General features: G+C 38.4%; 3 protein-coding genes across 6 annotated transcripts in view; 1 reads left to right on the top strand and 2 right to left on the bottom strand.

The window, feature by feature from the left end:
• Window positions 1-253, bottom strand: part of LOC144200414 (muscleblind-like protein 1) — a 49,085-nt gene extending 48,832 nt beyond the window's left edge. The window contains exon 1 of the mRNA XM_077722556.1: window positions 85-253. The gene's annotated coding sequence lies outside the window, so the exon portion shown is untranslated. The remainder of the gene's footprint in view (window positions 1-84) is intronic.
• LOC144200415 (succinate receptor 1-like) overlaps window positions 1-22,099 on the top strand; it is a 112,019-nt gene extending 89,920 nt beyond the window's left edge. The window contains exons 1-4 of one of the 4 annotated variants that reach the window (XR_013327108.1): window positions 11,611-11,741; window positions 15,612-15,720; window positions 19,509-19,618; window positions 20,937-22,099. Coding sequence is in view for 1 of the 4 variants with exons in the window: in XM_077722559.1 (XP_077578685.1) it covers window positions 11,739-11,741; window positions 12,407-13,357 (954 nt within the window). In the remaining 3 variants the exon portion in view is untranslated. Of the gene's footprint in view, window positions 1-11,610; window positions 11,742-12,406; window positions 15,182-15,611; window positions 15,721-19,508; window positions 19,619-20,936 lie in introns of those variants that run through there. The other 3 variants (XR_013327107.1, XR_013327109.1, XM_077722559.1) reach the window with 3 other exon arrangements.
• aadac (arylacetamide deacetylase) lies at window positions 17,153-22,782 on the bottom strand. The gene is made up of 5 exons (XM_077722554.1): window positions 22,359-22,782; window positions 20,960-21,188; window positions 20,053-20,122; window positions 18,923-19,094; window positions 17,153-18,646 (listed from the first exon to the last, which is right to left on the bottom strand). Exons 1-5 carry the CDS (start codon window positions 22,497-22,499, stop codon window positions 18,020-18,022), a joined length of 1,239 nt encoding a protein of 412 aa, XP_077578680.1. The 5' UTR covers window positions 22,500-22,782; the 3' UTR covers window positions 17,153-18,019.
• Window positions 22,783-23,399: the final 617 nt, after the last annotated feature.

Genomic DNA, 23,399 nt, shown 5'->3' with positions numbered 1-23,399 from the left:
CAAGTTTTCTTTAATTTGAAATTTGATGACACTGCGAGGCCAATTAAGCAACAAAGAGGCATGATTCTTTTTAGGGGTGCTTACCTGCCAGTTTGTCGCAGCCAGGTGTAACAGCCAGAGTCCACAAATCCCCCTGCGAGAGAAAGTGATGAATGTGCACGACAGCAAAGTGCACCGCTTGTTGGCGTCTCTTTTTCAACAAGGGGGGTGATGGTGTCCTCAACTCTTTTTTTGGAGAGAAAGGACTGAACTAGCACATTCCGTGTCCACTTCCACACAATATCAGAGAAGAGGAGAAAAATCCCCCTCTGATGACGACCACCACAGCTACTGTTGCTGTGGCAACAGCCTCCTACCCCCCCACTCCGACCTCCACTGTCTCCCGCCTTCTGTTTTATGTTTCTATAGTAGAAATCGAGTATAGAAACATAAAAAAAGAAGAAAAAAAAACACAGCTTTGTTTGTGGACAGAAATATCCTCGTGGTTGGTGATCACCAACTGTTGCTTCTGCTACCCGCGATAAACACAGGGTGGTGTGTATGTGTTTCTTTGCAAGGAGACTATAGTTCCTGTTTATAGTTGTTTCCCTCTGTTTTTAAAGCCACCGGAGCCTGTTGCCCTTTGATAAGACAGACTTCCGCCCAACAACAGCCAGTGGACACTCTGGTAAAGTGAAAGACTAGACATAAGCGTACTTATATTTATAAATATGGAAGGACAGGCTAGGCCCTTAATAAAATAACTGTCATTACTATCCACATTTAGAGTTGATTTAGATCAGAGGATGAATAAACCGAAAAACTGAAACTGAGAAGAGCCTTCCACTCCACCGTCTCCCTTGGAGACAGAGTGTGCGGAAGGTTGCCGCCGTCCTTCAGGTCTTATAAATCCTGCAGAGCAATCATCACACTCTCAGCCTCCCCCCATTCCTGATCTGTGCCATTTCTCGACATGGAGACGTCTTGTTTTACGCTTAAAGCTATCATGTCGCCTGCAGATCTGAAGTGAGGTTATAAGAACAGCCTTCGTGAAAGAGAGGTTCTTGAAGAATTATACTCATCAAATAGAATCTCAAATGTTTGCTTTAAAGACACGTAGACAAGTATTTGTGTGGTATGTTTTTCTAAGAGTGATAGCTTGCATAGTTGGGCTAGGAGACCCCTGAAGATGGCTGTGTTGATTTGGATTTGACATCGGCACGGCTAAAGATAAACAGTTGCGGATGAATAGTATGAGTACCAGTTTTTCCACGACAATCCTGAGAGATATGGTTAGTCACTTGAAGCTTAAAGTATTACCATTCCACGTATGAATATGCATATCATATATACATAATATTAAAAAGTGTGTGTCGTATTTGTTAGAAAATGGTTCATGATGAACAAAATGTAAAAACTCAACAATCACTTCAAGTTATTCATAAAATCATAGCTGAAAACATCTCAGCTCAAATTCATCTCCATAGATTTGGATTGCATGATTACAAAAGATCAAGGGCTTTGGCAATAAACTCAAGAATTTTACAAAAATAATTCAAAAATGTCCAGCACTTAAACATAAATAGAGAAATCAAACAAAAATAGAGATAAGGAGGCATAGCATTTGTAGGATTTGACTTTGTGCTTCGTGTTCAAAGTGTTTTTGTAGTCTCTTGTGTTTGTCTGTACACTTTCACTTGTGTATGCTTCAGCGATAATACACTAGAGAGAAAAACTAATGAAAAAAAAATGGGGCAGAAAAATCTTAATTGAAGACTTACTGCATGTTCAGGCTTCTTCAACATTGTCAACAGATTAAATTAACCAATAATTAATTGCTCAATTGTCTGTAAATAAACCTGATTGTAAATAATCCTAACTAAAATGGAATTAACCATTTTTCCTAATTATTTTGACAGCATTGTCGAAACAATTTGTTTGACGAGACTGTGAAAAACACCTGGAGAAAGAGAAAAACTTGGAGTAAGCTGAACACAAGATACACGGCCAACAAGAACTGCTAAAATAATCAGGCGTGGTAGTTGAGGAGTTTATGATGGGAAATACTTGCATATGGAATGGATAAAATGATAAAATTTAAATCCAATTGCTTACTCTCCCCCTGAAACAGCAAGATGATAAAATGATGAAAATTTGCTAACATATGTGAACCCTGCAGACAGGGTGGCAGCTCTCTTGGTTTTGGCTGTATTGCTGAGTGCGGGAAGGCTTAACAGAGTGGAAGGGGTTGTTGGTGTCACCACTGAGGATTCAGTGTTCTGGGCACGGGATCAGGAAGTGACTAGCCAAGCTCAATCAACCAATCCTACCTTCAGTTTCCCCTTCATTGTCTGAATTTTAAGTCTTGACAGACTGAGGAAATTTTTCCTGAAAGGTGCTCTTTACACAGAAATGCTGGTAGGGCATGGCCTACCACTCCTCTCTCGGGTCAGAGAGATGTGGTCGGAAACCTGTAATTGGACATTTCTCTTATTTTTGATCAAATTGTCACCTTGTAGACTTACTTTAGGAGTCCACAGGTTAGTCAAATTGATTAAAAAGCCTACCCGTAGAAAAGGAAGGAGCAAATGAAGGCAAAAGCTATAGAAATAGAATAAAATATATGCTTGCAACTGATTGGCCATTGTTCAACGACATTAAAACAATAGAAATCAATTCCCATTTTATTATTTCCATATCTTTAACAGCTATTATTAGTCAGGCACCATATAAAGACTGTTAATTTCAGCAACAGTTATCCACATTTGATGAGTTGGATCATTAGTCGGGTCTCTTGGACTTAATCACGTAGCAGCAGGTGTCCACTGGCTCAATATTCGTTTCTATTTGTCTTTAAGACATTTAAATTCATGATAAATACAAGACACACACGGGAACACACACAATGCTTGAATGATTCATTGAGCTTAAGTTCAATGGTCATTGATTGAGCTCATGCATAATAACGGTGGTGGAACTGCTGAGGTATTAATTACTACATTCACAGTGTTATAGACCCGTGTTTTTTTTTAATTTTAGTAGATGTGTGATAATGATGGGAATTAAGTTTAATATTCGATCAGCTTAAGTGTAATGTTACAGGAGGAAAGAAAAGTTTGTCGTCGGTGGAAAGATGGTTGTTTCTGTCTATGTGTCTGATTGTGATTGGCTGGCAAACAGTCCTAGGTGTAAAATGCCTTTAAAGGAGCAGAGTACTGTTTATAAAGGATATGTGACAGTTTCAGTTAGATTGTGTTCAACGTTACAGGTTTCACACTCTAGACTTATGTAATATAATAAACTGTGTTGCCTATTAGGCCATCTCACAAAGCTTTTACTGAATCTTGTCAGATCTTGTACATTTCATACAGAATGAAAAAAAAAAGACTGTGTATGTATGAAGCAATAAGCCTAATCAGAGAGTACATGAACTAGGGATTTAAATATTCATAAGAAGCATTTCAAGGCTCAAAGCATTGGGCTGAAAGGAAGAAGGAAGAGAGGAAGAGAGAAAGAGAGATTCAGGAAGATAATGAACATCACTTTTGACAAAAACAACAGGTGCTCAGACAAAAAGGCACAGACGCGTGTGGATAATACGGCAGAAAAGACTGATTGTATGAATTGTGTTTGTCATTGAGGGAAAAAGTGATTGATGCCGAAACATTTGTCTCTTTGAAAGTAATTGGCAACCCTTGCGGCTTGTTAGCGCCAGAAAAAAAATGCAACTTCAGTTTGGATGGTAATTACCAGCATATGAGCCAGGAAAACAAAATATATTGTCTTTGCCTGTGTGATTAAAGTTGAGAAAAGTCACTCTGTTAAGCCAGTCTGCACAAACTGTCATATATTTATATATGCTTGTGTTAAGTCCCCATGGCCACATTGTTTGACATAAGGAAGAGAGTAGTAGTCCTTTAGTTACATTAAAGGCTCAGATATTAAATATATTTAATGTGCTGTCAATTATTTTGTGGTTTGAGCTTTAAAGGGTTAAAGACTACCTTGTAACAAATGGTAGATGTCCAGGGAAAAACAATTCAGCTCATCTTACCTGGATCTTCAGCAGAGATAACAGAGATACCTTTCAAAGAATTTGAAAATGTGTGTAGTCTATTGATTTTTGTTACACTGCCTTTAATGGTGGAATTGATTAAAAGAAATGGGATTTAACCTTGAGAGCTCCCGAATCCAATGAATTCCGTACAATGTGTGCTTTAGTGTTATTTGTGAGATGCAAGATTTACTGTATAAGATGACTCTGAGTGTCTTTTGGGACGGTAGAATCGTCTCCAGCCTGCTCTAACGATCCGGGTTACGTACGCTTCTTCTTGTTTCACACAGATATGTGATCCCCTTGGAATATGGAAACATTTTCCATCCTTGTGGTTTATGATAAATCACCGCCTCCGCAAGATTGCAGCTCAGCTGCATGAGTGACATGTACAATAGAAACCTCTGCCCACAATTGGGAAATTTCACGACCTAATGACTTATATTTTAAAACAGGATGATTCTCATTTTCCTACTCGGATCATTCCAAATGTTGGTGGGTGAAATCAATTGAAGGCAACCGAAAAAAAGAAAAAAAACTGTCGCTTTCATTGTGGGTTTTCTTCAGTATTTACTTGTGCTTGGAAGCAGTACAGCACATTTTTTCCCCTAACATAAAGGGTCCTTGTTGTCTTTTTCGTCTTGCTGACATTTCTGCTCTTTTAGCTAAAAATAAGTCAGCTTCTAAGGTGCAGGACATCTTAATTAACTCCAATCCCAAGTGTACTGTAACGGCTAAATGGAATTTTAAAAACAGCTCACACAACACTTTGTATTAGAACTATTGACTTAGCGCAAGTATGCTGGTTGACATGTATATATCCTTTTAATCCTTTGCATTTCTTCTGTCCAATACACTAGGAACATCCAAATCTCTCTGAGTTTCCTTTTTTTCCACTCACTTTTCCTTTCTCGTTTTGAGACGCTAATCCAGGGCAGCAGTCGTAATAGCATTTGTAAAGCATATCCAATCCTTTTATGTGGAACTCCCACTGAGAGCAGAGTTGAGAGCCACACTCTAAGTGACATCACTACATTTCCTGTGATCCCCCACACATATCTTCAATTCACAAATGAATGTTAATTGAATTTTCAAACTATTTTAGAATGTACTCGGTTTCTGATTTCAAAATAATTAACTACTATTACATAACATACATACAAACAGTATATACCCTTTATCTTCTCCGTAAAATATGTGCAACTCACTTTTTTTTTGCACAAGGATCATGGAGGATACTTTTCACTTTATTTTTTAAACCATTTCTAGAGAAAGTGAGTAAGCCCAAAGCACAAAAATTGACAGCAAATTTAAATTTCTGTTAAAGTTCGAGCCTTTAATGGTCACTCAGAACATAAAGACTACAAATGGTAGGGTGTACAATGTAATTTTAATGAAATGGAAGCAGTTTCCTTCACTGAAGAACTCCTTTTAGGCTATAGTCAATAGAGAAAAAAGTTTCACATCTCAATGTTATTATGCATAATTTATAAAGGTCTCTAACGCCTCAGGTAATGAAAGTAATGCTACACTCGTTGGCCCAAAACATTGCACCATCTAATGAGATTGTATATATGAACTGTATGGTTTCTTTCATCAGATTAGAATGCATTCAAATAGTCTGATGAGATCGCTACAGCGTAGCAAAATTGAGCATGTATTTTGCAATAATTTCGTATTGATTTCTAGTGAATGGGACTGAGAGAACCTGGATTTGCTGTACATATATAGTGTCCCAAAAGCAATGTTACCTTACAAGTCCATTCAAGCATGGTCTCCATGGAATTCTTACTACACTCTACGTCTCCCATTTCTCAGCTTTGACCTGTTGTTCACTTTGAGTCATGGTTTTGGAAAAATGACTTCAGCGTCTACCACTTGGAGTCAATATTATTTTTCTTTCTTCCGTTCGTGTTCTGACGAAGCGAGCGAGCGAGGGAGGGGGAAAAAAGAAACAGAAGCTGTTGTCAGGCACAGTCTAATGATTGTAGATGAAATCTGACTCTCAGAGATCAGTCAATTGTTTGCTCTGCTTGTTTTACTTTTTAGTTTGAAGATTTTGCTCCAAACTACTAACGGCAATGCCTTATGTTGTATTAGAGCAAAATGACTCTTCTCTTTTTTTCACCACCGCCATTCGTGCACAGAAAGCTAAACTTGGCCCGCACCCGCAATGACATCACCCAGACATTTAATTTAAGACTGCTTACACCTTGTGTTAGCCTCTGTCCCTTTTAGTGTAAACACAGAAAGACAAGTGTAGACTCTTACCTGTATTCAATGTTTACACACCAAAGACAGAGGCTTCTGTGCAATAGAAAGGATGGGGATGCCTGATGAGAGTTGCTTTGTCAAGGCAATCAGGGATGTGATGGCAAGCTGGAGTGTGTGCAAGATGCATGACTCCAGCTCAGGGATAGTGTAAAGCTGTTTGTAGAGGCAGCGGGTCATTGAAAAAGCTTAGCAGTTGTGGTGCACTGCCAACAGTGATGGACGGAAGCTGCTTGGAGGAAGAGGCTGAGGACGAAAGTAAACAGATCCACATGAAGAGAGTGTAGTTGGATAAGTGTGTCAGTGTCGCTATTGTATTTGCCAATGAGCCAACTTAATGTAATGCTTCTGGCAACAAGTAAAACTGGACTTTGACCCTTTGAAATCTTGCGTACCGATTTTGAGATTTTCATAATTTGCTGAAGTGCCCTGCCGAAGTAGTACATAAAGCTGATCGGTATTATTTTTATTAAAATGAAGATCCTTAAGATTTTCAGTGAGCATGACTATCTTCAGAATTATTTATAGACACTTCACAGTAAATTCAGCAAATGTCGCGATGACATCAGAGGCATCACTGAAGGTGCCATGCTTCATCTCCTCGAGACCATTAATGTCATCACAAACATTTACGGTAATCCATCCTGTGGAGATAAATATATGACCAAACATTGCCATGCCAGTCGCACAGCTGTAGCATATCTGGAATACCAATAAAAGGTCACGCCTGAAGTTACAAATGCAAATAAAAGGAACCACAGGAAAGAAAATCTGCTTCAGGTTCATTCGAAATGCATCTTCTATGCGTGCAAAAATCCAATTTAGGTCCACCCTGCCTTGACCGCCAACCCCCTATTCAACAAACATAAGTCAAGGACGGTGAGCCAGTCGGTCAATATGAGCCTCATCTAATCCAATCCGTGGAGGTGAAATGAGAGCCAGTCGTGGTGAAACAAGAAAAGTCCTGTGATGTCACAATGCGGGAACTCTGACCCTGCCGAGAGAGGAAATGAAAGCGGCGACAAGGTGCAATACCGGTAATGGGGGAACAGTAGGAGTGCGATTGTGTCATTTGGGTTAATTATTTGACTCTAGGGTAACAATATGTGGCCTTTTCACTGAGCAAAAAGATACAATCAAAGACTTTTCATACATCCAAATACTATATCCTTTGTCAGAGGATGTTTTCCCTGACAAGAGAACGAAAAGTCTAGACATTAGTATCATAACAGTTTTGAGTAGAAGGCAAAGATGAGTCAGTTAGTCAACAGAAGTATCACGTCTATGTCCCAGTTTGGTAAAATGTTTAGCGAAATGTCAAAGTCGGGGCTCTCTGAGCATCCCTTCTTTTGTAACATCTCAACCGACAGAAGCACATTCCTGTGGGAGAGTTATTTAGGAGAACAGTTGAGCGCTTCCACAATGGCTGGCAGAAAAATAGATTTTGTCCTCAGACGCCAACACACACAATGAGGAAGTAAAAGACCACACAATTCGTCTGTCTGCACCTCCAAGGCAGAAAGCTGGCAAAGAAGGAGAATACTGAGAATACATTTCCATTAAAGAACCATATAAGTTACCAGCGCCCCAAAAAAATAACATCTTTACTACTTAGTTACCCTACTTAGTTTTTTTGGGCATTTTTTGCTTTGTTGCAAGTTTAATATCTGCCATTTTTTGAATGATTCTCGCAACTTCTACCATGTTGTGACTTTTTAATTTCATGCACTTGTATACAAACATTCCCAAAATGTAACACGCAACTATCTGCCCTCACATTTTTGTCGTTTAGGACAGATATGCATTGATATATTTAGTAATGCATATTTCTGCTAAGATTGATGCATTTTGCTCTTTATACTTGAGATAAACAGTGATTCTAAACTTTGTCACATGATATATACATCAGTTGCAATCATATTGCCTTTTGATATTGAATTGATTTCTATAAATGTGTCATTAAGAGGTCGATTTAAAATTCACAGCCTGCAATGCAATGCCACAAGGCATCTCGACTCTGAAATGTGAATAACATAACAAATATGTAGAACTAACCAATTCCTCGCAGCCAAAATAATGAAATCTGAAAATCTCCCCTGGCATTGACATCATAAATACTTTGACAAACAATCAACTGCAATGGCATTCAGACTTTCCACGGAGGTGAAAGTCTGAATGGCAAACGCAGGTCATCTTGCTCTGCTGTCAAATTATGGCAGTGCCATTTTATCCACAGTGGTAATATTTTAGCCAATTAAATACTAGTATTCCAGATTGAGCACCCTTCCTCGCGATGCTATGCTGTTTTTTAATGCTGTTTTTAATTACACTTGTGTATTGAGGTTTATCAGTGATTTAGTGTGGTTATATAAGCATCTTTCAGATGGTCATTTTTACTTTACATTTTGTGTCCCTTTAGAACAGTCACTGTTTCTACCACTAATAGTATCACGCTTGGAACCGTACCAGGTCGCAGTTGCGCTAAACCTCTTAAATCTGATGATTTGATCCATTCCATAGTGTTAATGCATTACCACCTGCACAAATAAATACAGTGTTGTTAAAACAAATTAAACAGTTTGCGGGTGAAAGCATTCAAACAAATAACTGCAACAGCTATGAAGTCATCAAGTCGGGACACTGAAGAAAAGGGCCGTTATTTTCGGGTTGAGTTCTTTAAAACTTGCTTATGAAACAGCCTCTGTGTGCACACATTTTTTTTAAGGAAATGACTGTACAGAGGACGTTATAATACCACCTGCTGAAATGAATAGAAAGTGTTAGGAAGAACACAGTAGGCAAATGACACCCAGATGTCTGGGAGGAGTGGATCCATGCCATGCAGCTGCCAGCTTTAAGGCAAAAATACAAGCTCCAAAGTGTTCTGGTATCAAATGCACTACTGTGTTTTTTTGTGTGTGGGGTGTATTAAATCAGACAGCTGCTTGTTGTATTAAGAATAAAGTAAGGCTCAAACCAAAGTCTATACATTTAGAATATTCTTCATATATATGTGTACATACATGTAAAAAAAACATACACTTTATTTCATTACGCACAATTATACTGCTCAAGTCTTGGAACCAATTAAGTAACTGTCAAATGTGAACCATGGCGTTAAAAGCTTTTAAGTGTGTCACCTTGCTGAAGTGGGACAGTCAAGGCTAATAGGGGCTCTGGCTTCCCAAATGGGCCAGCATGTGACACTCATGGCTCACGTGTTTAATTGACTCCATTTCCATCGAATAAACCCCAAACTGTTACACTTTCATTTTCCTCTGCAAAGGAAATGACCCCATTTTCAGTGTCAGATGCAGGACAAATAAATAGTCTGTTGCATAAGGACACATCTTACGCTGTCACATTTGATTTCCTCCTCTTTTTTTCTTCCCTTTCCCTCTCATACAGAAGTCGTAAAAGGTCATTTTGACACACAAATTGACACAGCTCTATCCTTGACAAATCAATTCAATACAGATTTTCTTGTTTGTAATTAGTGTTATGCAACTGCACTCTTCCTCTTATATCTCCCATTATTATGTTCCTAATTTGATATTCTTTTCTGAAGTACCAATCAATTGTTCAATTAGGTTCTGGCCAATTAAATTCAAGGGAGTGCTGCCCTCTGTCTATTTTATTTAGTATCACATCACTTTAGTTTCATGTCTCTTTTATGTATGTGAAAGTGCATCTATTCCAGTATAGTTGAAAGAGTAAAACGCCAATGTAATTAACTTATCGGCTGCCAGTGACGGCAATGGACGTCCAATAAATTGGACTGGAAATGCAGGCAATGGTATTCATTGCCATCCCCTTTCCCAGTCAAATTGATTGGTCGTAGATGTGTTTCACTTAATCACAATGGAACATGATCATTCAATGTCAATCTTCCCTGTTCAAATTGATTGGACGTTTTTCTGCCTCACTGGCAGCCAATACGTTAATTAAATTGTTGCCAGTTGAATATGTCTCTCATTTCCTATTTGAAATATAGATAGATAACTAATATCATCATGTGAGAATCATATTTAAGTAGAGCCCATAGCTAATTGAACTAAGGCTGTTTTTCAGTTAGTAGTTTTCCTGAATCTGCATGGTACTTCACCTGTAAATCTGGAGTATATTTAATTAATTATTGCAATGTAAACTGGTATCTTCTCTAATCCCCCGCTAGAGGGAACTCACACTTTATTTCAAAATGTGATTAAGTACATATTGGAATTGCACATCAATTTATGTCATCATATTCTGCTCTTGCTATCCTCCTCCAATGTAATATACTTTGTTTACTGATAGTGTATACCTGCACAATGTTCATAGACACTTCTGTCTTTAAGTTATTTATATTTATAGAGCACCTTTATTTATACATAGTGTATATATGTCAGCTAACATTCCCCATAATCACCATTGCGAACAACAGTTCAAACAAATCTCCTGACCATGAAGTCCTCTAATATAATTTATTTAAAGCCTGGCCGGTCAAAGTGCATTGTTATTGCCTGATACAAGTACATTGTTTATTTTATTATAAGATAATCAATTATTTTCTCATTAATCCTGCTCATAAAGCATTTGCTGGTCATCATAGAATTTCTAATAAAAAAACTAAATAACAAGTAAAATATTTTTAGCAATTTATAACATTTCAACATTCAACAAGTATGTCTCAACCATTCCTGGTTTAGTCTGCAAAAGAGCTATGAGATTTCACATATCCAACAAATATTTGTGTTGTTATCTGGATCGAGGTTGTTCAGCATTGCCAAATAAACGAGACTTGCGGGCGAACCTCACTTGTGACCTTCAACTGGAAGTCCTCCTACACTACTAAAGCACAAGAATGCTGCAAGATTACTTTTTGAGCTTGTAATATAACCAAATAACCCACGCAGCCTGTGTCTTTTAAGGACACGCAGAATAAGTTCTACATAGATTACACTCACTCCCTGATGTCCTTCTGCTAAGAAAACAATACATAAAAGAATGAAAGTAAGTTCACTATAGCTTAGTCTCACATGTTTCTCAGCAGTGAGTCATGTGCTTTGTAAAAGCAGAACGACATTGTAGGTGTTGTTGCCAAAATATGCAGTCAACCGCATGTCCGAATCAACCTCACGTGTTGTGAAATAACCATAAAATATACTCGATATCAGCTTTTGAATTAAAGTCAACACCTTGCTATTATTTGCTGTATCTACATTAGACACAAGGTTGTGTTTGGTTTGCTGATGGTAAATATTAGACCATTCCTTTAGTCTTTTGCATTGTGTGTGTGCCTTAAACAAGAGTGTTCTGTTTTTTTTTTTTTTTTTTTGGATCAGTCATAAAAAAGTCAGCAGTACCTGCAGACTTTTGTGTTTACCGTTTTCAATTTGCACTTACGAGACACTTGTTCGGCAACGCTTTACGCCAACACCAGCTGGATTACGGAATGGTGAGTTCAATCTAAAATAGTTTAAAGTTGTTTTAACCGTAATGTATACTAAGGGAGATATTTAATTTAAGGAGAGCATGAGTATTTAATTTTTTCCTTGTCTTTACACAAACAAGTTGGATTTTGGGAGAACTGACCCACCCACTAAATTAAAACTTTTTGTTAAGTTGACTGTTATTTGCTTCCAATCCATCCAATGACAGAAAGAAATAGATTTACACATTAGTTAGCAAGGTACACGTCAATCTACTAAGGTAGTTGAGTCCCAATAAGAGTAAATATTTGTAGGAAAACACCATCAGGAATTCAATACAGCTAAATAAGAAAATAAGCATAAATAGTGTTTAATGGAGCGTACTTTCATTTGTAATGTGATTGTTTATTGCCACCCAGTACACACATTATTTACCCATGTGCCATCCGTAACCTAGAAACATGACACATTTTGACTATGATAAAATGAGAACTCATCGTGTCTAATGTTATTAGATTAGATCTAATATAATCTAATGACATCAGATACATCGAGTCCTCTATATCAAGTAATGTCTATAATAACATCCCATACCAAATTTCACAGTACTTGAATCTTTCACCAATGTGAAATGTTTTAGGGGCATTTTGAACAAAGCTTTATCATTCCATGTCTCCCATTTGCTTTTCAGGTTTTTAATTGCACAGAGATCGATGACTTACTGGGGAGATTCTACCTGTCACCATTTTATGGACTTGAGTTCTGTATCGGTTTCCCTGGCAATCTTATGGTCGTACTTGCCTATCTCTTTTGTCTGCCCGAGTGGCATAGCTGCAATGTTTACCTCTTCAACCTGGCAATCTCTGACCTCATATTCCTATGCACTCTGCCCCGCCTTTCATTCCTATACGCCAACCACCGGAAGGAGACCAGCTACTATGCTTGTGTCATCAACCGCTACGTCCTGCATGTCAACCTCTACTCATCCATCCTATTTATGGTTTGGCTGAGCATGGATCGCTTTTTGTTGATTCGCCACCCTGCACGGAACCACTTCCTGCTGAAACCCCGAGTGGCGTTGGTTATTACTGGCCTAAGCTGGCTCGCCGTCAACGCCGAGGTGATCCCATTGATAACGTTGATGCTCCAGGACCTGCAAAGTGGAAACTGGAGTCGCTGCAATGACTTTGCCAGCCTCCAGGGTGATGTCAATGCTTTGGGGTACAGTATGGGGCTCACCTTAACTGGCTACATTCTACCTCTGGTTGGTCTCTGTGGCTTCTCCCATCGGATTTGGCGGCTACTCCAGACCCAGGAAACAGCTTTTCATCGAAGGACGACGCAGTACAAACGAGCTCTCAGGGTTGTTGCTTTGGCCTCAGTCATGTTTCTGGTTCTATACACTCCGTACCATGTGATGAGAAACGTCAGGATAGCATCCCGCCAGGCCTGGGCAGGGGTAAAGCTATGTACAAGAATGTACATAGAGGGCCTCTATATCATAACCCGGCCGTTGGCCTTCTTACATAGCGTCATTAACCCAGTATTCTACTTCCTCATGGGAGACAAGTGCAGACATTTCCTCTTTGCCAAGTTCAGAAAGCTCGGTAGACGGAAAGAGCAGTCGGGAGAGCCTATATGACAAAGTGGAGTAAAGGAATTGATCAAAATACGTTCATTTTCCCATCACGTTAGTTTTGTGTACTTCGAAAGTTGCATGACACAGTTTAAACTGCTGCACTAGTTTCACATTTTTATATATTTGCTTGCAATGAATAATATGCTTTGCTTTACTATTAAACTTAGTTTCATATTATTGTATGTTTGCTTGCAACCAAGTAAATGCTTTGCTTTATAATAAACAAAGATAAGCCAAAATGCCTTGAACTGCTCGGAGTGGACTGACGAAAGAAGATTCAAAACACCTTGAGTTATCTTGCAAACCTTCATTTGTTTGGACTATATTGACGTCTCACTTCTGTTTCCCACCCCTGGCCTTAGAGTGAGACGTCCTTTATAACTAGAATCCTTGAAGCTTATAAACAACAACAAATCTTTGCGAGGCCAGAACGGAGTGGGGACTTGGTACAATTGGTTCTTTCACCTTGCAAGATTTTTTTTTTTTAAATATTGCCTATTCTCTTTATTTGTACGTGCATTTGGGAATGCCTATTGGTGAACCTATCATATACAGCAGTTGTACTGTTTTTCAGTTTTACTGTCTTTGAGTTCATTGCGAAACCCATTTAGACAGAGTCGTTCACAAATTTACTTTAAATATTGTCTGTATGGTTAACACATTTCTGACAATGGTGGTTATTTTTTTCTTTGAGGGGAAGTTGGTTTCTTTAAAGGCTCTAAACTGCCTGTGAAGAGGACTTGTTTTTCTATGTGTGGTTTGTCACTGTCTGGCCACCAGTTCAGGGTGTACCTCGCCTCGTGTTCAGTCGGGATAGGTTCCAGCACACCGTCCTTCGGGTGTGTGGTACTAAGAATAGATGGAAGGGTTTATGATACCCTCGGTTATGTAGACAGGTTTATATATCTGTCACTGGTATACCTGTATGTTCACATATTGCATATCTTTTTCTCATGAACACATTGGACACAGGACACAGTTTTGTCTGATTTAACAAGACACAGACAAACGAGCATGAAGGGTATTCTGCAGAACTGCTGGAATATCAGAAAAGACAAGTGTAATCACTTCTAATCAGAGGCAGTTGTTTGGAGACGATCATTGAGGTCATGGTTATGCTGGTTCAAAAATATCGGCAAAATCTAAAACAGAAGGTGGATTAACTCTAAGGAAAACACAACAACCTAAAAGTTTGTAAAAAACAGTCAAGTATCCATCGTCATTAAGTTGGACCATCGCAAAGGAAAAATTACCGAAGTTATTCATTCATTGGACAACAGCCTCAGAAAGTAATTCTGCTGCACATGGCTTTTAGGGTTTGGGGATTGGATTTTGGGTCAGGGGATTTGGAATTTGGTGGTTATTGTAGTCTTGTCTTTTTGTCCTTGTGATTACCCATTGATTTCACCGATTGTTTCCCCACTCAGAGAGTCCTCCTTATGAAGTAACTTGTTTTTACCATATTATTATTTGTTTACTTTTGTTTTTTTCCCCAGTTTTTATATTAAGGTTCACTTTTAGGAATACCATTGTATGTTAATTGAAGAAAACCACAGTTTTAGCCCATTCTCTCGCTTCCCGACATTTGGGTCCAACTTTGTGCACCTTAACAACTTCAATCAGAAGTCTATATCAAGCAGGTAGTTACTTACATTAATCAATTGTCAAATAGCAAGTAACCACTTGAAAAGTTTGGCAACTCCGTTTAAAATGACTGAGGCTGCCATTTGAGCCCCCATTGAATTGCCAGGAAACAATACAGGCATAAATATATAATGGGTTTCTTTCTTCTTGGAATTTAAAATTGTTTTATGAGGAACTGCAAATGCAAGATGTTACTAAATGTACTCAAGTTACTTGGACCTATTATAACAGAAAAAGCCAATAAATGGAAAGTTCAAGGATGATTTCGAAAAGTCAAGCTTATTTTTTTTTTTTTGTTTTTAACCCCACTGCATTCTTCCTGATTCTCAGTATAATAACAATGTGAAAGGAGAATTGGCTAATAGTAATTAAACTCACATTCCAAATATAAAAACATGAAAAATTAATTCATCTTGACAGTTTGGCTAACTTGTTTAACACATGGAGATGATAATATTTCCCTCTAAACATCGGCCCTAATCAAAATGGACATACATGTTTCGGGGAACTACAGTTTAAAGTTGAGAATGTGTTATGCACAACTGCACATTTCATAAAACAATGCCAGTTAAAAAAACATTTAACCAACAATATGTCTTTTTCCTCCCACCAGGAGTCGACGGTCATAATCCATTTCACGTTACTGCTATTATCCCTTCATGGTGGTGAAAGAATTCAGGAGCAGCTCTCCAAAGTGGGATTGAATAGAATGTGCACCACAAGTAAGTAAGCACACCTGCATGCAGTATAAATGACTAAATATGATTTGTAAAACACATGCACAGTCCAATTTACATTGACATGAACAGGAATGCCCTATTTTATCGTTTACGGTTATTAGTTTATTCACAGTTGAATGTTATCGTCTTAATAATGGCATTTGCTATCCTTATGGGGAGCTTGAAATGTGTAGTGAATGGTAAATTGGGAAGCAATGTGAAGAATATCCATGCAGATCGATTGAGAACACTTAGGGCATTTAAATCAATTTAAAGAAACTTGGCACGCAGTGTTCTCGTGCATGGTTTTAACAGCCGAGAATTCTCAGAGACGTTCATGATGTTTCCCAGGAATTTCCGTATGTTGGATAAAATACAAAAGTGAACATTTTCATTTTTGTGGAGTTCAAATAGAGTAATACCATCTGAGAGAAATTATTTTGGGGAATTGTGGATCTTGTATGAAGGTGCAGTCTAGTGATGGTAATTAGTGCTGTGTTTGGCTGTTCTCAACCACTGTAAAAGTTGCATTTTCATTTAAGCTGGCTATTTTATCTTTTGAACAACCATAAAGCCACTTCAGTAGAATCTTACAACAGTCAAAACAAAAATGTTAAGTAACTCATGTTAGATTAAAACATACATGCTTGACTGATTCAGTAAAATGTAACAAAGGAATTCCTCCCTCGCTGAAAATTTGGCAGAGACCCCTCAAGTATCTTTTTTAATCTCTGGAAAAACTTGCCCCTGCTTTTGTTTTGCTTTCATTTTAAAAGAGCAGGGTAGTTACATTCCTAGTAAATTTGATTATATGAAGAAAAAACAACTACGATAGTGAATGCCTTTTAGTAAAACAGGAAATTTGTCACAATCATTTTTTTTGCAATGCACTTGCCCAATACATAAGTATATTTAAAAAAAGAAAAAAGGTCTAATAGTTAGCCTGAGGCCATTATTGGCAGATCAACAGAGCTTTTAGTCAACAAATAGTTTACGTTTTCACTATATTCCACATTGTCAATATTGGGCTGTTTCCTATTCAAACCATAGCTCACCTCCTTAACAGCAAATAAAAAAGATGGGTTAAGCAAATATTGTGTTTTTGCAGAGAAGACACTTCTACCCACAGGCACAATGGTTGCAAATAAAACACGGAGAAATGTTGAGGGTTTTAAACCGTCTCATGAATTTTGGACCTGCAGGGAAACCTTGAATCAACGTAGTCAGATCCTGTAAAACAACAGGATATGTTGTAAAAGACAACACAATTGACAAGATCTACTCCTTTCCTTAAACTATATTACCACCGGCCACTTCCAAGGTCACCTTGTGTTCAATGTACTTAGACCCAGAACAGATTGAAGTTTTCAGAAAGCTCACTAAAACATAACAGCCACTCATCCTCCACTCACACACACACACATCTTAGAAAAGACACCTCCAACATGCTTTTATTCGAAATTTTATAACCACTCTAAGAGCAGTTTTTTAACGGAAAAATCAAAGTGTACACTTTGGCAAACAGCCATGCATATATGTACAGTATAATGGATACATGGTCCCAAAACATTGGGTAAAACCTGTAAAAATAGATTTATTCAACAAAATACCTTTCATTTGCAGGCATTTAATCAACTGCAGCTTTTAATTTCAATTCACTATTTATTTAAATCTCACAAACATTTCCAAAAAATAACAATTCATAAGGTGTGCTATTACTAGTGTTTACTATATGGGCATATGCTTAAAACAGTTTTCCAACTAATCAGAGAGAGTCCTCAGTCAACTAGTGACACTTGAAAATCCTCAGCCATCATATATTTGATCAAAGCAAATCCCACAAACAGATTCACAGATGACTTAATTACTGGTTCAACATATTTATGATAATTTACAACAGCAATCGGTGGTTCAACATCAGCGGTGTACGACATGACTTTTGGACAAGTTGACAATTTCCCAAAGCTATAGTGGAAACTATCTAATACGCATAAAGGGGTAATGTCCACTGTCACTTCCTGTACAAGGAAATGACTATCCAAATTCTTTGTCATACCTCATGCGGTTTTACAGCTTTACAAGCAGCCGCTTATGTGAAAATAACTTGTGTGAAACACTCAAAATGTCTCCTTTGAGTCCATTCTCCAGAATGACTTCTTCATGAAAAACTAGGTCAGTGAATAATCTTTACAATGGCAAAAAAAAAAAAAAAACTGGACAACGATACTAGGTAGTTCCTAATAAACCATATTTACAAAGCTGCTGCATTGAGAATATTTGGTCTCAACAACTAAGTTTTCTTTTACAAGTTTTCTTTTAGCCACAACACATACTTGTCCATCATGTGGTCTGCAATGTGAAAGTCCATAGGCCACAAAGTAAACATCAATGCTCCGTGAAATCCTGATTTGTAGTGTTCATGCGTCACCTCCACGCCGGCTGCACGTAGACGCGTGGCGTACATGATCCCGTCGTCGCGGAGGACGTCATACTCGCACGTCAGAATGTAAGCTTTGGGTAGAGCGCGCAAGGCAGCATCCGGGACCAAAAGAGGAGACGCCCTCGGGTCAGTTAAAGATTGTGACGGTCCGCTTTTTGCGATGGCTAGCTCTGCCTCCCCCTGCCCTACAGCGGGTGCACTGTAGTTGTATTTCCCGTGATACGTTTCAGGCAGGAAAGCGCTCCAGTTGACGAACTTCAGCAGGCCAGAAGACTCGGGGTTGTTGTGGGCGTTGGCCATCATGGCTCTGAAAAAGGCTTTGTCGCTGGTTAAGTACTCGCTCCAAAATCGAACCATGAGGGTACGTGGCAAAATAGGCATGTCTTGATTCTGCTGATAAGATGGCGTGTTGAGGTCCAGTGCCTGGAGCACAGGGTAGATGAGGGCTTGAACTTTCAATTGAACCTTTTGGGTCGGGTCCTTCGCTAACTAAAGATTACGAAGGAGAGAAAAATGCGAATGACTGAAAGCACCAATGGCAACAAAGGGTAAATACATTGTATCACCTCACACGTATTATTTACAAAAGTGTCATCCCTCAGGCTGTGATTAAAAGCCAACATAACCCATGGACTCCTTAGCCAAAGTCAACATATTTACCGCTATCCCATTTGTACTGTCACACTTGGAATTTTGTAGAGCTACAAGGTTTACTCGACTCATCTGACTTACCCTTGTTTAGTGAACCAAAACGTAACGATTTACCTGTTGGGAGACTGCAGCCGCCAGGTTCCCCCCTGCACTGTCCCCCGACACTGCAATGCGCCCCGGGTCTACAGAGTACTGAGCAAGGACCCCTATCTGAAGAAAGTGCTTGACCACACGATAGACATCCTCATAGGGAACAGGGAAGTGGTGAGCAGGGGCAAGGCGGTACCTGTAAGGACAGTCAGTAATCTACATGAGTAGACAAAAAAGGAGGATACCTAGGGGCAATATAGATTGTCCAATCATAATTTCATCATATTTTTAAAAAAGTAATTCATTTATTGTAGTCCGACAGAACAGAAGTTTGGAATGTGGAGGAATTTGGAAAGACTATGCAAATTTTTACTTAAATTAGTGGGGAATATTTATAATTTCCGTAAAATAATGTACCCATATTAAGGTGTTTATACAATACTGAGGATGAATGTGTCATTCATCTAGTTGCTGATCATCAGTCCAACGCTTGTATATCACAAGACAGATATCATGCACAGTAGAAAGACAAAGCTTGTACAGTTAAAGCCTGATGAGACCAAAATGAAAAGCATTTAGCCTCACTCTGCTGCATCTTGTTCTTCATCAGATTTACAACTAATAAGAGAAGACAAAGGCCGCACAGACTGTGACAACAACAACTTTTGGAAGAGGCCAATAAGATAAGGCTGAAATCTCATCACTTACAAACTATAAACGGTAAATGTAATAACCTCCTAAGACCCAAACTCTTGCAAGGCATTAATTTTTAGTTTCTCTTTGAAATTTAGGCTAATTGGGACCTAATGAGTGCAAAAACAAAGAATTATATTGCAGTCCAAAAGTTAACATTGTAGTCTTGTGACATCCAAAAATGTGATGTCCACACATGAGAAATGTCAGGCAGTCTTGTCCTTTTCTTTTCTTTGAGTTGGAAAATTATCATTGAAACAAAGTATGGTATATATGTATCATACACAATGGTTGGCATTATGAAAACGAGAAAAATAGTCATCTGTATGACTGTAGGAATGAATTTCTCTGTTACAAAGTGCCTCTGGGGTGTCCAATTTGATACATTGACGGCTTAACCTTTGTTTTCACTAAACCAAAGTAAAGCCTTAAGTATTAAGGTATCAAAGTACTCTACTTACTCTACAGAGAGAACAACGGCATTCATCTCAGTAGCTACTTTTCTGGCAAGGAGATCATAAGGACTCATGCCTAGGAAAGGAGACAAAAAACACAGAATTGTGGCAGCAGCTACACAATAAACCAAGACTTTAAAAGTGACATTTGCTCAACTCTGCTCATGCAAAGAGAAAACCCTGTTATGCCATGCTCCTCCAGTGGAAACTCTAAAGGGCAAACACTTTCCATTTTAACAATCCAGTCAATATCAAATGTATTCAGAATTCTTCCCTCTGGGAAATAATGTAAGCAGATCCATTGTTATTGCTTATTTTGCCATTTCCAGTTTGTATTCATCTCAAAGTCTTTTGTTGACGTTAAACCTTTTGTTCTATGTCTCACCAACAAAACCCAAAGGGTAAAAATGGTGAATTGTTTTTAAGTTGGATGCACTGAGATGCAGTGGGATCATAGAAAGCACACAGTGAACTATTGTTTATGTGAAGCTTATCTATAACATTTCACTGGAGCAGTCATAGCAATACAACAATAACATCAATGCATAAGTTTCTGGGTTTTTTTCCCGCTATTTTATTATATTTTACATTTTCAGTGCTTTCAAACAAATGGCCAATTCTTTTGGGCATGTAAAGGTGTCTTGGATTAGGACAAACAGATTGCCAAAACAGCATGGAATGTGTCAAAATGAATGGTGTGTCTTTGGAGTTCTGGAGTAGCAAAGCTGGGCACCCTCTGAGGTCCCCACCGTTCCAACAGACGGTGTGTTATTTCCTCAGGAACATTTATTTTGTTTTGTTTGACAGCCTTGTAATTAAACACAATGTGATTGTAAATGTCAGTGGTATTTAAAATGGCCTTTAATTTTTTTTCTTTTTTTTTTTGTTAGTGAGTGTGTCCTTATCTACTTACGAGAGCTTCCCAGGCACCATCCTCCCCCGTGCAGGTATATGATGGCCCTCCTGAGTTCTGTGTCACCACTTTGCTGCTTAGGTTGGTAAAGCACCACTTCTACACCATCAAAATTCTCCATGGTCACATTGACGTGTTTGTCGGAAATAGGCGCAACGTTTTCCAACAGAGTTATAAAGTACATCACTCCCATGTAGTCCTTTAGCCCTAATAATTCACAGAAGTCTGCCTGCAAGGGAAAATGAAGAGAACTGTGTTAAGGAATAGACAGGAGAACTATGGTATCTGAAAGCATCACACAGTAATACAACCCAAGTACGTATCAGTAGTATTTCTTTCTTTTGTGTTAGTAAGTAAAATGGGCGTTGTACAACTGTATGATCCATTTGAAAAATTCTATTTGACATGCAACTCCATTTAATGAGTGAAAGGTTGAGGCAGCTGTAAAGTAAACCACTCCATGATGACAAACTTAATAGCTCCAAGCGTCTGTGGGAAATCACAGTTGGATCGCTTATCTTTATTAAACAAACATTAAAAGGGCACATCATGAATACACTGAACTGTATTGCTACTTATGAAAATCATTAACCTTTGAACTCGATAAAAAGCAAAAACAAAAAAAGAAAACAATGGAGATAGTATGATATTGTGTTTTGGTTGTGCTGCCGTTTATAATGTATATCGAAAATAGCCAATACAAATCTATGAAGCAGAACAGAAAAAAGAAAATCTGTGCTGTTTATAACCTTAAATTATGTTGTCGGATATAACAGTTTCTAGGAAAAACAAATTGACATGGTGAATTTAAAAGCGTGCTTATATTAATAACCTCTGGCAAGTATGGATAAGAAATAGTATGCCACATGCATGTTTGTTAATAGGCTCTATTATTAGAAGGTGCGAGCAGGACTGTACTACGCAAGGATTAGCATTTGACATAATCTGGCGCAACACTTATGTACTATATAACCACATCAGCAAAATACAATGCAATGCGACAACCCAAAGATCTGAAAAACAACAAGTAGAACCTTTACTTTCATGCATTTATGATTTCTTTTCATCAGTTAAAACACAACTGTTTTAAATGTGAATATGTCCTCTGTGCATGTGGTAAAAAAAGAAAAACATATACATATATTTCATAAAAAAGAAATCTATACATGTTTAAATAATTAAAAAATAATGCTAGGGTTTTTTCTCTCTCAATTTGGAAGTCACAAATAAAATGACAAAATGTACCAAAATATTTAAGTATAATAAACTCAAAATTTGCCTGCAGACAATTATAGCCATTTATACACATGATAAATATACCATTCTATTTTCTAATAACTCCCACATAGAAAACATGGTAGAAAAGTTTCGATTTTTAAGTAAAATTCAAAGTCCTTACCAAGTGGCTGAGACTTCTGAAGAAAGCGTCAGTCAGCATGAGTTTCCATCTCTGCTCAATATCCTGAGGAATGGGCTCATACACATAATAAGCGCTAAAGGAGCAGAGAGCCACGAATAAAATGATGCTTCCCAGCCTCATCGTGTCGCACGCGTATGTTGAGACGACACCACTCCAAATTGTTTACCCGCTGTCACAGCAAGACGCGACTCAACTCACGCGCAATAAGAAAATACTTTACTCTCACTCTCTCCCTCTTCCTTCCTTACAGCTGCACGTGCTTGGTGTCATTTAGCGGTTTTCCTTGCGGGGTCATAAGAGGGTCTACTCTGGGCGCGCATGTCTTCTCGCACGGAGCCGCGGTTTTAGTGACGGCTAAGTGGGGGGTGAAAAAAAAAAATAACAGGCGCATGCACACTCACGAGGCACGAACCGTCCCACCTTGGACTGAGGGGCAAATTCCTCAGGTGCCTTTGATCAGATGGCATAAAGGGTTGGGGGGGAGAGGGTTGATGTATATGGTTGTTCAAACGGAAATAATAATTATTCATAAATTCATTTTCAGTACTGTTATTAGAACAGAGGATGAAATACAAACGTTGCTTCACAATTGACAATAATTGACGTCCAATTCATTTGAACTGGGAGGACTGGTCAGCAAATGGTCAGCCTCTCCCACTCCAAATAATTTAGACGACTAGCCCTGTCAATGGCATTCAATGAATTGGAACATCGTCACATGATGTCGACATGATTATTTCTCTGATATGTGTACGTCCAGGGGAAAAAAAGCAGTGCCAAATGTACTAAAATTATATAACGAGCAGTAATACTCGTATACATGTATTGCAAACTTAAGAAGCAAGCTGCGTACTCAGACTATTGGGCTCTGGAGGACAGTGAGGGGGGCGAGGTATTAAACACAGAATCTGGTTTGCATGTGGTGACCTCAAACGCCATCTTATTAAATATTTTATGAGATGAGTTTAGAAGGAGATGCTTGGTAAATACTTTTCGGAGCCAGGGTCTCAGATGGCATGA

This window comes from Stigmatopora nigra, chromosome 8 (assembly GCF_051989575.1).
Source record: "Stigmatopora nigra isolate UIUO_SnigA chromosome 8, RoL_Snig_1.1, whole genome shotgun sequence".
Lineage (NCBI taxonomy): Eukaryota > Metazoa > Chordata > Actinopteri > Syngnathiformes > Syngnathidae > Stigmatopora > Stigmatopora nigra.
This window is presented reverse-complemented; position numbering and strand designations above follow the sequence as displayed.